Source organism: Camelina sativa, chromosome 16 (assembly GCF_030686135.1).
Source record: "Camelina sativa cultivar CO46 ecotype springtype chromosome 16, ASM3068613v1".
In the NCBI taxonomy this organism is placed as follows: Eukaryota; Viridiplantae; Streptophyta; class Magnoliopsida; order Brassicales; family Brassicaceae; genus Camelina; species Camelina sativa.
Window position 1 is genome coordinate 28,405,122 of NC_141895.1, and position 15,334 is coordinate 28,420,455.

At 40.9% G+C, this 15,334-nt stretch overlaps 3 protein-coding genes and 1 pseudogene across 5 annotated transcripts; 2 read left to right on the top strand and 2 right to left on the bottom strand.

Annotated features, from left to right (window-relative positions):
* Positions 1-1,096: 1,096 nt before the first annotated feature.
* Positions 1,097-5,656, top strand: LOC104752539 (heat shock 70 kDa protein 15). Its single transcript, XM_010474706.3, has 10 exons — positions 1,097-1,736; positions 2,093-3,307; positions 3,433-3,660; positions 3,738-3,833; positions 4,014-4,232; positions 4,321-4,515; positions 4,594-4,740; positions 4,828-4,977; positions 5,073-5,203; positions 5,289-5,656. The coding sequence occupies exons 2-10, from the start codon at positions 2,138-2,140 to the stop codon at positions 5,443-5,445; spliced, it is 2,493 nt and encodes an 830-aa protein (XP_010473008.2). The 5' UTR covers positions 1,097-1,736; positions 2,093-2,137; the 3' UTR covers positions 5,446-5,656.
* A 283-nt stretch (positions 5,657-5,939) lies between these two features.
* LOC104752540 (heat shock 70 kDa protein 15) lies at positions 5,940-10,567 on the top strand. The gene is made up of 10 exons (XM_010474707.3): positions 5,940-6,648; positions 6,945-8,172; positions 8,298-8,525; positions 8,604-8,699; positions 8,842-9,054; positions 9,142-9,336; positions 9,423-9,569; positions 9,659-9,808; positions 9,909-10,039; positions 10,123-10,567. Exons 2-10 carry the CDS (start codon positions 7,003-7,005, stop codon positions 10,280-10,282), a joined length of 2,490 nt encoding a protein of 829 aa, XP_010473009.1. The 5' UTR covers positions 5,940-6,648; positions 6,945-7,002; the 3' UTR covers positions 10,283-10,567.
* Positions 10,484-12,208, bottom strand: LOC104752543 (uncharacterized; annotated as a pseudogene). The gene is made up of 8 exons (XR_015584073.1): positions 11,982-12,208; positions 11,794-11,867; positions 11,626-11,728; positions 11,477-11,527; positions 11,197-11,347; positions 10,945-11,083; positions 10,752-10,860; positions 10,484-10,681 (listed from the first exon to the last, which is right to left on the bottom strand). The product of XR_015584073.1 is annotated as an uncharacterized LOC104752543 (transcript).
* A 12-nt stretch (positions 12,209-12,220) lies between these two features.
* Positions 12,221-14,748, bottom strand: LOC104752541 (uncharacterized). Of its 2 annotated transcripts, XM_087490807.1 has the most exons (8): positions 14,423-14,748; positions 14,209-14,341; positions 13,657-13,760; positions 13,403-13,547; positions 13,168-13,308; positions 12,791-13,070; positions 12,440-12,697; positions 12,221-12,328 (listed from the first exon to the last, which is right to left on the bottom strand). In XM_087490807.1, exons 1-7 carry the CDS (start codon positions 14,461-14,463, stop codon positions 12,450-12,452), a joined length of 1,092 nt encoding a protein of 363 aa, XP_087346933.1. In that variant the 5' UTR covers positions 14,464-14,748; the 3' UTR covers positions 12,221-12,328; positions 12,440-12,449. The 2 variants fall into 2 exon arrangements, with proteins under 2 accessions (XP_087346933.1, XP_010473010.1); XM_010474708.3 differs by having other exon boundaries at positions 12,228-12,697.
* Positions 14,749-15,334: the final 586 nt, after the last annotated feature.

Sequence of the window (15,334 nt, forward strand, 5' to 3'; positions counted from 1 at the left end):
AAAAGACCTAACTAAATAAATTGATTGTTGTCACACAACAAAAAAAAAAATTGATTTTCTTTTGTCTCCCATTTTTAACAGTTCGAAATTTTTTCATCTCCTTACATGAACTCAAATTTTTTTGAGTGATTCTTTCTCTTTTAAGTATCATTCTCCTTTGCCATAAATCGGTTTTCAATTATTTATGATACATATAGACAACACTGCTTTTGTCCAGAAAAAAAAAATATAAATAAAATAGACGACACTGCTAAATATGTCAATTGCTTCAACCTAGCAGTGGATGCATGGTACGTGTTATATGTCATTGCAAATTTGCAATATAATTTTGACCGGAAAGCTAGTATAGACTGAAATCAATCAAGCTGCAGATACAAATTAAGGAGCAAGGTTATACCAAAATATATATGTAAACATTTAGAATACTAATAGTTTATTCAATTAATTAATCATGCACAAAAGACTAGGGGTGTCAAAATGGTCAAAATGACAAGATAATGGATGGTTACCATTCAAGATTTTTGTCGCCACACCTCAAATCCACAACCTAATTATTAAGGTGAGCAAGAAAAGCACTGAACAGCTAGAGTAACCAGTGACATTATCTTATCCCATACATATGAAGTATGAATTACCATAATATATATAGAGGAGTACTTACTTGTTCAGAAAGAATATACATATAAATATCATTGGCCAATTGTATATACACGCCTTTGAGAAGAAATATATGTTTCGTTTTGAAGTCTCCTCCTGTTCCTAATGAGGCGAGCTGGCATACAAACAAAATAGATCACCTCTTGTTATATTTCTCATGACTTTCTTCTAGTTGTTAGTATTTGATAAGTCTCTCCATATGGGGGGGGGGGGGGAGGTTAATTAGATTTGAAGAGCTATCATGAATGATCCTGCTATATATATTATATTAAGATTTCCGAGAAACCATGATGATCATATAATACCGTCTTAAAATTTCCGAGAAACCATGATGATCATGAATGATCCTGCTATATATGTTATATGTCTCTTGGTTTTTTTGAAGAGCTATCATAAATGATCCTGCTATATATATTATCTTAAGATATTTTGAGAAACCATGTTGATCATATATATAGTACCATCTTAAGATATCGCTTGCCTCTTGTTAGTCGATGCGCTCTCTCAATACCTGTTCGCATGCCTTTTAAGTTTTAATTTATCCTCCGCCACGTACAAACCATTTTCAGACATAAAAACAACTCCAAGATGAATTTGTTTCCTTTGTGTCTGTACAAATACAATAACTGAATCGCTCCTTTCCTTCTTTATTTATTTATTTATTATATATTCACTAGGAATATAATGAAACCGATGTTCTCCAACAAATTAACACCAATGCAATGACTCCAAGTTACATTATTATTCTACATACAGTATCTTGAAAATATCCAACTCAACCATCATTAATTAATTAGTCTAGATTTGTTTTCTACTTCGGAGTAATTAGTAAAAGAAAGGCCAAAATATCAGAAAAAAAGAAAAGGAAATGAAACTAAAAAAAGGGGAAAAAAAAAAAAAAAGGAAACGAAATTTATCGAGGAACAAAAGCGAAGCCCCCCTTCCAACCCTGGGGGATCTCTCTCCTTAATAAAAACCCCTTCCTCCCCCCTTCGTCGTCCTCCTTCTCATTAAACTCAACTCACCCCAGATTTTGGTTCAAGCTTTCCGAACGAACCTTCACCCTTCTCCCGATCCAGGTACCTTTCTGTCCAGATCTTCTAGATCTGAATCGCTCCTCCTTTTTTTCTTTTGCTTTCGTACATGTCACTTTTTAGGTTTGATCTATCTTTGTTTCAATGGCTAGCTCGTATTTGAATTTGAATCTGCTTTCTCTGTTTTAACTCCTACACATACACACACACACACAGACTCGTTGCTTCTTTTCTATTCCGTCTCCCCCGTTTAGACTGTCTCCTATGTATTGCTGATTGGATTCCAAACTGGCGGTGGTTTGGATGATTTAGGGTTTTCTGTTACATGTTTTGATCGCTATTTCACAGTTATTAAGTCTCATTGTTTTTTGTTTTTTTTCCCCATTGATTTGATTTATAAGGTCGCCATCAAATACTCGGGGAAGAACACCAAAAAGCCTGATATAATGAGTGTAGTTGGGTTTGATTTTGGAAACGAGAACTGCCTCGTTGCTGTTGCTAGGCAAAGAGGTATCGACGTCGTTCTTAACGATGAGTCTAATCGCGAGACCCCCGCTATTGTCTGCTTCGGTGACAAGCAGCGCTTCATCGGCACTGCTGGAGCTGCTTCTACCATGATGAACCCCAAAAACTCCATCTCCCAAATCAAGCGCCTTATCGGTCGTCAGTTTTCCGACCCTGAGCTGCAGAGGGATATCAAATCTCTCCCCTTCTCCGTCACCGAAGGGCCTGATGGGTATCCCTTGATCCATGCTAATTATTTGGGAGAGGTCAGAGCCTTTACCCCAACTCAGGTCATGGGTATGATGTTGTCTAACTTGAAAGGCATTGCTGAGAAGAACTTAAATGCCGCTGTGGTGGACTGCTGTATTGGTATTCCTGTCTACTTCACCGACCTCCAGCGAAGGGCTGTTCTTGATGCTGCAACTATCGCAGGCTTGCATCCTCTGCACTTGATCCACGAGACTACAGCTACAGCTCTGGCTTATGGAATTTATAAGACTGACTTGCCTGAGAACGAACCCCTCAATGTCGCTTTCATTGACATTGGCCATGCTAGCATGCAAGTCTGCATTGCAGGCTTCAAAAAAGGACAGCTCAAAGTCCTGTCTCATGGTTTTGACCGCTCCCTCGGTGGAAGGGATTTCGATGAGGCTCTTTTCCATCATTTTGCTACTAAGTTCAAGGATGAGTACAAGATTGACGTCTCCCAGAATGCTAAGGCTTCTCTCAGGCTCCGTGCTGCGTGCGAGAAACTGAAAAAGGTTCTAAGCGCAAATCCTGTTGCACCATTGAATATCGAGTGTTTGATGGATGAGAAAGATGTTAGGGGTGTCATCAAGAGGGAAGAGTTTGAAGAGATCAGCACCCCTATTTTGGAGCGTGTCAAGAGGCCTCTAGAGAAAGCGCTCTCTGACGCGGGCCTCACAGTTGAAGATGTACATATGGTCGAGGTTGTTGGCTCTGGCTCTCGCGTCCCTGCTATGATCAAGATCCTAACTGAGTTTTTTGGTAAGGAGCCCAGGCGTACAATGAATGCAAGTGAGTGTGTGTCAAGGGGATGTGCCTTGCAGTGTGCCATTCTCAGTCCAACCTTTAAAGTTCGCGAATTCCAGGTGATGGGCGCATATCTATGCTTAAGTAAATGTCGTTTTTTTGGTATACTTATAAGCAACTCGAGAACTGTTATACTCCAGGTTATCTGACTAGTCGTATTATGATATTTTTTTGTTCTCTGAAGGTTCATGAGAGCTTCCCTTTCTCAATTTCGCTGGCGTGGAAAGGAGCAGCTTCCGATGCCCAAAATGGAGGATCTGAGAATCTGCAGAGCACCATTGTTTTTCCCAAAGGAAATTCCATTCCTAGTGTCAAGGCTCTAACGTTTTACCGCTCTGGAACATTCTCTGTTGATGTGCAATACAGTGATGTGAAAGATTTGCAAGCACCTCCAAAAATCAGCACATACACAGTATGATCTTTCCCCATTGTCATAACTATGTAAGATTCTAGCAGTCTTGTTTCTCATGGTTGATCTCCTTTTTGTAGATTGGTCCCTTCCAGTCATTAAAGGGCGAGAGGGCAAAGCTTAAAGTGAAAGTGAGATTGAATCTGCATGGAGTTGTCTCGGTTGAATCAGCAACTGTAAGTTTTGTTGTTATATTAGATAATGCAATGCAATTTGTTCTTTACGTGAACTATTTGAAGGCTCTCACTCTCCAATAACTATAAGTGACTACAGATTTTGATCATTCAGAGCCGTACCTTCCCTTCCTTTAACTTATGATGTTTTTCTTTTTGTTTTCCTCCCCTCCCTCAATGTAGCTTTTGGAAGAGGAAGAAGTTGAAGTTCCAGTCTCGAAAGAAAAATCGCAGGAAACTGCTAAGATGGACACTGACAAAGCTTCTTCCGAGGCAGCTCCTGCTTCTGGTGACTCTGATGTTAACATGCAAGACGCCAAGGAAACCACGGATGCAGGTAGTACCGAAAATGGTGTTCCAGAGTCTGCTGATAAGCCAGTGCAAATGGAAACTGATTCAAAGGCTAGTATCTCTATTTTACTGATTGTGGTTGCTCTATTCATTTGCTTGGGAACTTTAAATAATTGATATTTATTAATGGGATGTGCAGGCTGAGGCTCCAAAGAAGAAGGTGAAGAAAACAAATGTACCTCTGTCAGAAGTGGTCTATGGTGCCTTGAAATCTTTGGAGGTCGAAAAGGCAGTGGAGAAGGAATTTGAGATGGCTTTGCAAGACAGAGTTATGGAGGAGACCAAGGACCGGAAGAATGCTGTTGAATCCTATGTTTATGATATGCGAAACAAAGTGAGAATCCTTTTTATAATTCATTGGTAGTATGCATTTATAAGGTTTAGAGTATTGGCCACTGACGTTTTGTTTCAGCTGAGTGACAAATACCAGGAGTATATCATTGATTCGGAGAGGGAAGCCTTCCTGGCGAAGCTACAGGAAGTGGAGGATTGGTTGTATGAAGATGGGGAAGATGAAACCAAAGGGGTTTATCTTGCAAAGCTCGATGAGCTCAAGAAGGTACTGCATATGGTAACACTTTATGGTGCAGTAACAAGCATTTTTGGAGATATTTTTTAACTGAGGTTGGGGATTAATCTTTTGCAGGTGGGTGATCCTGTTGAAGTGCGTTACAAGGAGTCGTTGGAAAGAGGGTCGGTTATTGATCAGCTTGGTTACTGTATTAGCAGCTACAGAGAGGCAGCTATGTCTAATGATCCCAAGTTTGACCACATTGAATTGGCAGAGAAGCAAAAGGTAATCATTTAGCCCATTCAGAATACACATTGTTAATTTTACAGGCATGAGAAAAAATTGTTTGATGTGCTGCTGTTTGTTATGCAATGATGAAGGTTTTGAACGAGTGTGTGGAAGCAGAAGCATGGCTGCGTGAGAAGAAACAGCAGCAAGACACGCTTCCCAAGTATGCCACACCGGCCCTCTTGTCAGCTGACGTTAAAAGCAAGGCGGAGGCATTGGACAAGTAAACATGGCTCTTTACATTTGTTTCTCCTAATAGAAATGTTATGTTTGGTATAGAGAGTGAACCAGCTTTGGGTGCTTTGCAGGTTTTGCAGGCCTATAATGACCAAACCAAAGCCGGCTAAAGCAGAGGCACCGCAAGGCAAGGGAGGTGAACCGGCGGATGAGGGCAAGAGTGAGCAACAGCCACCAGCTTCTGCCGAACCAATGGAGACTGAGAATCCCACTGAAGGTAGTGCCTAAATCAATCACGAGAACTAGATGGTGTTGTATCGATTTTGTTCTTACTTTTTTTATTTACCTAGTGGAACCTCTTTTTCTGGTTTCGCTATTATTCCCCGAAAAATTCTGTATTTGATTCTTCCTTTGCGATACCAATTTTTAGGAAGCATCGTTTTTTTTTTTTTCAATTGTTCCTTGTGGTATCTCTTTAATTTGAAAGTCTTGTTTCATTTTTGTTTGTTCGTACTCTATAATTGTTATCGAGAGTAATGCGGAGTCGCCCTACGTTGGACTGGACTGTTTATATAACAGCAAATGAAATGCAATTTCATCCCACATTGGAGATTTGTATCATTAAAGTACATATTTGATTCAAGAAGCTTATCATCGACTTCTCCAATATCTTAGGCGAAATCTGTGGGACCTTTATGCGTTGTCTGACAAAACCTGCTCCTCTTGTTCGCCTGTTCTTTGCCACATTTATTAAATCATGAGCTTTGAGCTTTAACACATCTGAAGCACAAAGGACACAACTTACAAAGTCCATCTTCATCCTTGATGTAGTTAGCTACTTTCTCTCTCTCTCTCTCTCTTGGATGAAGCTTGGATCATAAAGAAGAACACGCAGCTATGTGAAGGGATCACAAGTCATAAAATGTCAAAGCGAAGAAAAACGAAGTGTTAATGTGGATCTATGTGGTGACCATGGCTGTCTTGAAAAGACCTGACCACTTGGCCATCCAATTGAGCTAAGTTTGAGGGTTAAACAAGAACCACGGTCTGAGCCAGTTGCCAAGAATTTCGTCTCCATGATATGAGGAAAAACCGAAAAAGAACAAAATTCTCAATAATCTATTTAGCAGATTTGGTAGACTCAAATAAATATATACTATTCAGAAAAATAGTTGAAGAAATGTTTTGTGACTAAAAGAAAATAAAGAAGTCAAAATATCAATTAAAAAAAAAAGGAAAAGAATGAAAGTGTATTACAAAAAGAAAAAAAGCAAAAAAAAAAGCAAAAAAAAAAGAGAAAAAAAAGGAAAGGAGAAGAACATTCCAGACGAACCCCAAACCCTGTGGTGTCTGCTTAATAAAACCTCTCTCTTTCTCTCTCATCCTCTCTCATTCTCACAACTCTTGCTCCTCAATTTCTCGCTAATTTACTCAACTCACCCAGTTTTTGGCTAGAAGCTTCCAGAACGCGAACCCCTTCTCGCGATCCAGGTTTGTTTCTGAAGCTCTTGTTGCACATCTTCTAGATCTGTAGCTTCTCTTTTTCGTACATGTAGGTTTGATCTGATTTCAAGCTTCTTTTGTATTCAAACTCCCTCGCCTTGGTCTTATGTTTCTGGTGATTGGAATATGGTTTGATTTTGGTTCAGTAAGATGGTTTTAGGGTCTCTCTTAGGGTCTCACTTTGAGCTGAAAGACTAGTCTGATTTTTTTGGTGTTTTTTTTTTAATCGCTGTTTCGAAGTTTTTTAAATCTCATAGTTTTTTATTTTTCCATTGATTTGTAAGGTTGCTATCAAGTACTTGGGAGTCCCCAGTATTGACGAACACCAAAAAGCCTGATATAATGAGTGTAGTTGGGTTTGATTTTGGAAACGAGAACTGCCTCGTTGCGGTTGCTAGGCAAAGAGGTATCGACGTCGTTCTTAACGATGAGTCTAATCGCGAGACCCCCGCTATTGTCTGCTTCGGCGACAAGCAGCGCTTCATCGGCACTGCTGGAGCTGCTTCTACCATGATGAACCCCAAAAACTCCATCTCCCAGATCAAGCGCCTTATCGGTCGTCAGTTTTCCGACCCTGAGCTGCAGAGGGATATCAAATCTCTCCCCTTCTCCGTCACCGAAGGGCCTGATGGGTACCCTTTGATCCACGCTAATTATTTGGGAGAGGTCAGAGCCTTTACCCCAACTCAGGTCATGGGTATGATGTTGTCTAACTTGAAAGGCATTGCTGAGAAGAACTTGAATGCCGCTGTGGTGGACTGCTGTATTGGTATTCCTGTCTACTTCACCGACCTCCAGCGAAGGGCTGTTCTTGATGCTGCAACTATCGCAGGCTTGCATCCTCTGCACTTGATCCACGAGACTACAGCTACAGCTCTGGCTTATGGAATTTATAAGACTGACTTGCCTGAGAACGAACCCCTCAATGTCGCTTTCATTGACATTGGCCATGCTAGCATGCAAGTCTGCATTGCAGGCTTCAAAAAAGGACAGCTCAAAGTCCTGTCTCACGGTTTTGACCGCTCCCTCGGTGGAAGGGATTTCGATGAGGCTCTTTTCCATCATTTTGCTACTAAGTTCAAGGATGAGTACAAGATTGACGTCTCCCAGAATGCTAAGGCTTCTCTCAGGCTCCGCGCTGCATGCGAGAAACTGAAAAAGGTTCTAAGCGCTAATCCTGTTGCACCATTGAATATCGAGTGTTTGATGGATGAGAAAGATGTTAGGGGTGTCATCAAGAGGGAAGAGTTTGAAGAGATCAGCATCCCTATTTTGGAGCGTGTCAAGAGGCCTCTAGAGAAAGCGCTCTCTGACGCGGGCCTCACAGTTGAAGATGTACATATGGTCGAGGTTGTTGGCTCTGGCTCTCGCGTCCCTGCTATGATCAAGATCCTAACTGAGTTTTTTGGCAAGGAGCCCAGGCGTACAATGAATGCAAGTGAGTGTGTGTCAAGGGGGTGTGCCTTGCAGTGTGCCATTCTCAGTCCAACCTTTAAAGTTCGCGAATTCCAGGTAATGGATGCATATCTATGCTTAAGTAAATGTCGTTTTTTTGGTATACTTATAAGCAACTCGAGAACTGTTATACTCCAGGTTATCTGACTAGTCGTATTATGATATTTTTTTGTTCTCTGAAGGTTCATGAGAGCTTCCCTTTCTCGATTTCGCTGGCTTGGAAAGGACTAGCTTCCGATGCTCAAAATGGAGGATCTGAGAATCTGCAGAGCACCATTGTCTTTCCCAAAGGAAATCCCATTCCAAGTGTCAAGGCTCTAACTTTTTATCGTTCTGGAACATTCTCTGTTGATGTGCAGTATAGTGATGTAAACGAGTTGCAAGCGCCTCCAAAAATCAGCACATACACAGTATGATCTTTCCCCGTTTTCATGACTACGTATGAATTTAGCGCTCTTGTTTCTCACGGTTGATCTCTTTTTTTGTAGATTGGTCCCTTCCAGTCATCAAAAGGCGAGAGGGCAAAGCTTAAAGTGAAAGTGAGATTGAACCTGCATGGAATTGTCTCAGTTGAATCGGCAACTGTAAGTTTCTTAAAGTGAACTATTTAAAGGTTCATTCTCTCTAATAATAAGTTGCAAAATGATCACCCAGAGCAGTGGCTTCCCGTATATACTTGAGGATCATTTAATTTATACTATTTTTTTCTCTCTCCCCTCAATACAGCTTTTGGAAGAGGAAGAAGTAGAAGTTCCGGTCTCTAAAGAACAATCAGAGGAAACTACTAAGATGGAGACTGCGTCTGCTGAGACAGCTCCTGCTTCTGGTGACTCTGATGTTAACATGCAGGACGCCAAGGAATCCGTTGATGCAGCTGGTACTGACAATGGTGCTCCAGAATCTACTGATAAGCCGGTGCAAATGGAAACTGATTCAAAGGCTAGTTTCTCTACTTAACTGATACTGCTTTCTCTACTCATTCACTTGTGAACTTTAGATAATTGATATTTATTAATGGATGTACAGGCTGAGGCTCCTAAGAAGAAGGTGAAGAAAACAAATGTACCTCTATCAGAAGTGGTCTATGGTGCCTTGAAATCTGTGGAGGTCGAAAAGGCAGTGGAGAAGGAATTTGAAATGGCTTTGCAAGACAGAGTTATGGAGGAGACCAAGGACCGCAAGAATGCTGTTGAATCCTATGTTTATGATATGCGAAACAAAGTGAGAATACTTATCTTCTTCATTTGCATTGAGTGTATGCATTTATAATGTTGAGAGTATTGGGTACTGACGTGTTTTGTTTTCAGCTGAGTGACAAATACCAGGAGTATATCACTGATGTAGAGAGGGAAGCATTCCTAGCGAAGCTGCAGGAAGTGGAGGATTGGTTGTATGAAGATGGGGAAGATGAGACTAAAGGTGTTTATGTTGCGAAGCTCGAAGAACTTAAGAAGGTACTTCACAGGATGACTCTTGTTTGCAAAAACAAAAAACATATTTGAGACAATATATTGACAGAGGTTGGGGATATGATCCTTTGCAGGTTGGTGACCCTGTTGAAGTGCGCTACAAGGAGTCTTTGGAAAGAGGGTCGGTCATTGATCAGCTAGGTTACTGTATTAACAGCTACAGAGAGGCAGCTGTGTCTACTGATTCTAAGTTTGACCACATTGAATTGGCAGAGAAGCAAAAGGTAATAAAACGACCCATCTCGAAAGCACAGAACAAATGGTGAACTTTAGAGGCATGAGAAAATGGTTTGATGTGTGTTTTGTTGTTGTGCAATAATGAAGGTTTTGAACGAGTGTGTGGAAGCTGAAGCTTGGCTGCGGGAGAAGCAGCAGCAGCAGGATACACTTCCCAAGTATGCCACTCCGGCTCTATTGTCAGCTGATGTTACAAGCAAGGCGGAGGCATTGGACAAGTAAGCAAGGCTCTTTGTATTTGTTTATCCGAAGAGAAGTACTACATGATATAGAAAGTGAACCTGCTTTGGATGTTTTGCAGGTTTTGCAGGCCTATAATGACCAAACCAAAGCCAGCTAAAGCAGAGGCCCCACAAGCCAAGGGAGGTGAGCCGGCAGATGAGGGCAAGAGTGAGCCACAGCCACCAGCGTCTGCCGCCGAACCAATGGAGACCGAGAATCCCACCGAAGGCAGTGCCTAAATCAATCACGAGAGCTAGATGGCGTTGTATCGATTTTGTTCTTACTTTCTTTAGTCATAGAATGAACCTCATTTCTAGTTTGCTGTCATCTCCCAAAGATTTTATATTTAGTTCTTGCTTTGGATAATATTTTTTTAGGAAGTATATTTTTATTGTTTCCTTGTGGGTTTCTTTTATAATTTGGAAGTCTTGATACTATTGTTGAGTGTAATGCGTTTGTTCTTCATTGGACTGTTTTAAAACAGCGGACGAAATGCAAATCAGACATTGGAGTTTTAATCAAAATACATATTTGATCTCCCAGAGCTCAACGTCTTCTCCTCTATCGTAATCTTTCATGTACTGAGGGATGTGTGACGTCGATGCGCTTGCCCACGAAAACCCCCTTCTCTTGCTTACCTGTTCCATAACACTTATATTAAACCATCTCATACCTTCGACATTGGAAAGCATAAAGGACACAACTTACAAAGTCCATCTTCTTTGATGTAGCTTCGAAAGCAGGCATAGCCATTGGCAACTACGTTGAGATCATCCAGGCTGAAGTTGTATCGTTTCTCCAGTCCCAAATATAGCACCTGCCATTGTGCAGATGTTTCTTGCTCTGCATATGTATGTAAACATGGTTGCTTAAGCCTTTTCAAAGTGATCCAACTAATTACCTTGTCACAACCGAATGACATGAGCCTCTTTAACGTGCTAAATAGTGCAATGGTAAGATCATCGCTGTAGATGACATCTGCCGCGAAAATGAAGCTGGCATTTTTCACTTGTTCAAAGTCCTGCGAGCTCCAACAATACCTTTAACATATGTAAACCAGGACACACACACACACGCACGCAGCTATGTGAACGGGGTCGCAGCCCAAGATAATTAATATATATATCAAGATGAAGAGAAAGAAGTTTGTTACTTATCCGGAATTGTGCAGTGGCAATGGGCTTCAATAGGCCATTCGCTCATCCAGTTGAGCTCACGAACATTGACCACAGTTTGGGGGTTAAACAAGGATGAGTTGATATGGACGTTGTTAGCACAGTTGCCGAGAATTTGGTCTCCATGATCTGTAGTAGGGGGAGGAATTGAAAAGAGAAAAGCCTGATGAGACCAGATAGATACAGGTTGAAGAGTGAATCTAGCATGTGAGAGAGAGAGATGGATATTTGTGTATTATGAAGAAGAAGCAGCAGGACCAGTAAGGAAAACAGCCTTGGCGACCCGTGCAAGCAAAATACCAAGTAGCCCTGGAAAGAAAACATATTTGAAGAGAGTAAAAGACTGATGAAGATAATTAAAAGATGGAATGGAAAGAGTATAAATCATGTGTATGAGAGAAAATGACCTGTCCCAGCACCGAGTTCAAGACACACAATGCCATGAAAGTCAGATGACGTGCACGTCTTATGCAACACGAATTCTGATAAGACAAGTTGTGCTTTCCAGACCTGAAGACACAGAGAGATGAGAAGCATGCAGCTTGGGAAAATAAAAAGACGATAGAGAGTCATACCTGCAGACCAACAAGAGGGAGCGTAGATGTGATAGAATGCTGAATAGTGACAGTAAACGAGTGAGCGGATCGGACTGCTCACAGAAACGAAAAAAAAAAAAACAGAGTAAAAGGCTTAATCCAAAATACTAATAATGAGAGGGATCCAAAAAAAAAAAAAAAAAATGAAAAGACTAGCTAGTAGTTACAAGTGAAATTGTTGTTGCGCCTAGGAAGAAGAAGATCTCCGTCTTTATCAACAGTAAGATGACTGTCAAGGGAGAAGATGAAACGGGAAAGAAAAGGTTTCTTAGTTCCCGGTGGGCAACCGAGGTGAATCTCGCTCATCACCTCATCAATCTCTGAATCTGAATCCTCCATTATATTCTATCTCTCTCTCTAATCGGCAGATGAAGAGATGAATGTAAAAAAAAAATTTAAAGTGGAGTTAGGTCAATTCCAATGATTTTAGGGTTTTCGTTTTTTTCTTTTTTTTTGCTTATATAAGTTTTTACAAAAGAATACGAGCTCGATCGACGAAGTCTTTACTTACACACTGACGAATGACGACGGCAGCAAAAAAAAAAAAAAAAAAAAACATTTTAATTTTTTTTTCTTCTCTAATAAAATTCACTAATAAGAAGTAAGTGCTTAGGGTGCGTGCGACCTCATCAAAATCAATTTCGTGAGAGAGCATCGACGCGGGCGGCGACCTCATCAAAATCTGGGACACTGGAGGAATGCTTAAGCTGCCACGAGGCTGTTCGACGACTCATCCTTCTTATCCCATCTCCGCTTGCTTTCTCCATCGACTCTGATCTCATGTTCTTGCTCTGCTTCAATGCTTCCTCATCTGCTTCTGGGGGCGGGTTTGCGAATCTTCGTCTCACTGATCTCGGCTTCGGTTTACCGCCTCTCGGTGAATCTGTTTCATATCACTTACTTAGCCACCGCTTGACCAACAAATATATAAAAACAAGAAACTATTCTTTTATAATGTACTTGCATGGCTACTCACCATTGTCCTCGGCCATGAGGTCAGATTTGGTCATCTTCTCCGGAAGGCTTTCCTGTTTTTCTATTTTGTAAGGGGCAGGCGGCATGATGAATCTGTAGTAGAATGGTTTCGTTTCTTGATCCTCCTCAGGGCCAGTTACACAACTCCCGCTTGTACTCATTGAGTCTTCTTCGCTTGTACTCATGGACTTGTTGGTGTCATCGAAAGAGGAAAGGCTGATTCTGTTTTCCGTGCTTGTTCTTGTGTCGTTGCTCTTTGGGTTTGCTTGTTCAGTTTCCATCTGCAATGAGAGAGTCTCGCCTCAAATTGTATTACATGGTATTAAATAAAAAGACACAAGACAAGGAAAAGAGAGAGAGAGAGAGAGAGAGACTCACGTGAGGAGGTGTTGCTGCAGTGTACAACCTCTGCTCTAAAGACTTGGCATCCCATTTAATGGAGTGTTCTCTGGCTATTTCCCTCAGCAGCTCCACTTTCATTTCCTTTGACGGTGGCTCTGCTTTGAATCTCTCTACAAACTTCACATTCCCATCCCATGGAGTCACTCAGCAAGCAGGTGGGGGTGGTTATTGAAAAAAAGTCATCCAAAAACAAAAAGATGTACGTACGTACCTCAGGATTCACAAACTGTTCAAGAGTATTCCCGTATCTCTCAGCAAATAAAGACCTGAGGTCGCGTAGCTCAGGCACTTCAGAGACTCTAGCGGCCGCATATACAAGGGAGGAGATGGCCTCGCGACACTCGTCAGGGCACCCACTGCTCAGACAAGACCAGATATTTAGACGAGTATGATGAATCCAATTCCAGAGCAAGTAGAGGCCAATTCCGTTACTCTTAATTTAAAAGGTGTGTTTAATTAATTTACTTGGATTTCTGTAAGAGAGAGACATTGGATGCAACACAGTTGCAGAACTGCTCCAACAATTCATAACAAGCCAGCCTCCTTTTCTCCTCAATAAGCCCTTCTGCCTGTCACACACGCAATCTCAAAATCTTTACGAACTCACTCATGTGACTAACTTCAAAAGACAAACACAATTAAGCCACACAATTTGTTGCTTAAGCAACAAGTCACTCGACTCTGTTATAACCAGCTGGTGACAGCATTACAATTTCTAAAATAGAACGAATTAAGGATTTAACGAAACCATCGTTGACCCTCTTTTAGAAAGAGAATATATATATATATATTTTTTTTTTTCTTTCTTTTTGTTGGAAATGTAATTGCTTTCACGTTCGAAGAACCAATCAGATACCCGTGACCCATTTAAATGACAACGGCGACATACAGAGGACATGAAGAATTACGAACATATATAAAACTCCAAAGAAAAGAAAAGAAAAAAGGACTTGTTGAAGCAATCTAAAAGCAAGGATAAAGAAACAAAGAATGAAAAACAAAAGGAAAATTACGTACCCTGCCATAAGCATTGTAATCGAGGCTGTTCTTGAGAAGATCGACAATGTCGTTCTTGAGATATTTGCAAACCGAGTTTTTCTTTCTCTTCACGGTGTCTACTCTTGTCTTGGTTATCTTGACCAACGACTTGCTGATAACGATTTTGTGCAATCAACAAAGATGAAAGAAACCAATTGAAATGGAAACGGAAACGAAAAGAGAAGAACCTTACCATTTCGTATAGAATTTGGGTTTAAACAGCCCATCAAACATTGTGCCTTTGGAATGTTTTCTTCTTGTTCTTCTTCTTTTTCTGTTTTGGTTTTTTGTTTTGTTTTGTGTTTTTGTTTTTGTTTTGGGGTGTGGTTTTTGTTATATCTCTCTCTTTCGTGCAATAGAAAGAGAGAGATAGAGAAGAAAAATGTGTCGTCCTTTTTGGGAAAGATGGCGCTATAAGGGAAGGGCTTTGGCTTTATAAGAAAGAAAGAAAGAAAGAGAGAGAGAGAGAGAGAGAGAGAGAGAGAGAGAGAGAGAGAGAGAGAGAGAGAGAGAGAGAGAGAGAGAGAGAGAGAGAGAGAGAATTAATGTGAAAAAGAAACGACCTTGGCTTGGCTCGGTCTTACATGAGATCTGAAGAAACGGACTTAAGAAAACCACGGAACCTGTGTCTCCTCCGCTTTTTTATCGACGAGAGAAGCATCATCATCTCTTTATTATTATAGCGCGCGCTTCGGATAGGGTCGGGGAGCTGTAATTTTACCAAAACAGGGTGGAGTTCCCCGCAAGAGAAGGGGGTTGACTAGGGTTAGTTTCGGAATTCTCACCTCGCGTATGTGAGTGAGAGTGATCTCATCACTGATCAATTTATCATCATACACTACATATATATAATGTATGCTTTTTGTACTTCTTCTATTCTATCATCATCATCATCGATTCTGTTCCCCGAAAGTTTTATACCATCTATTCAAACTAACAACAATGTGATCTCTTTTTGGATAATATCTCAATTGGGCCAAAGCAACATAGGCAAAGCCCATTGACGTCGTCTGCACCAAAAAAAAAAGCTTTGCTTTGCTTTATTTATCAAGAAAGAAAGAAAGAAAGAGGAGGAGAAGGTGATCAGTTTCCTACACTTGTGCTT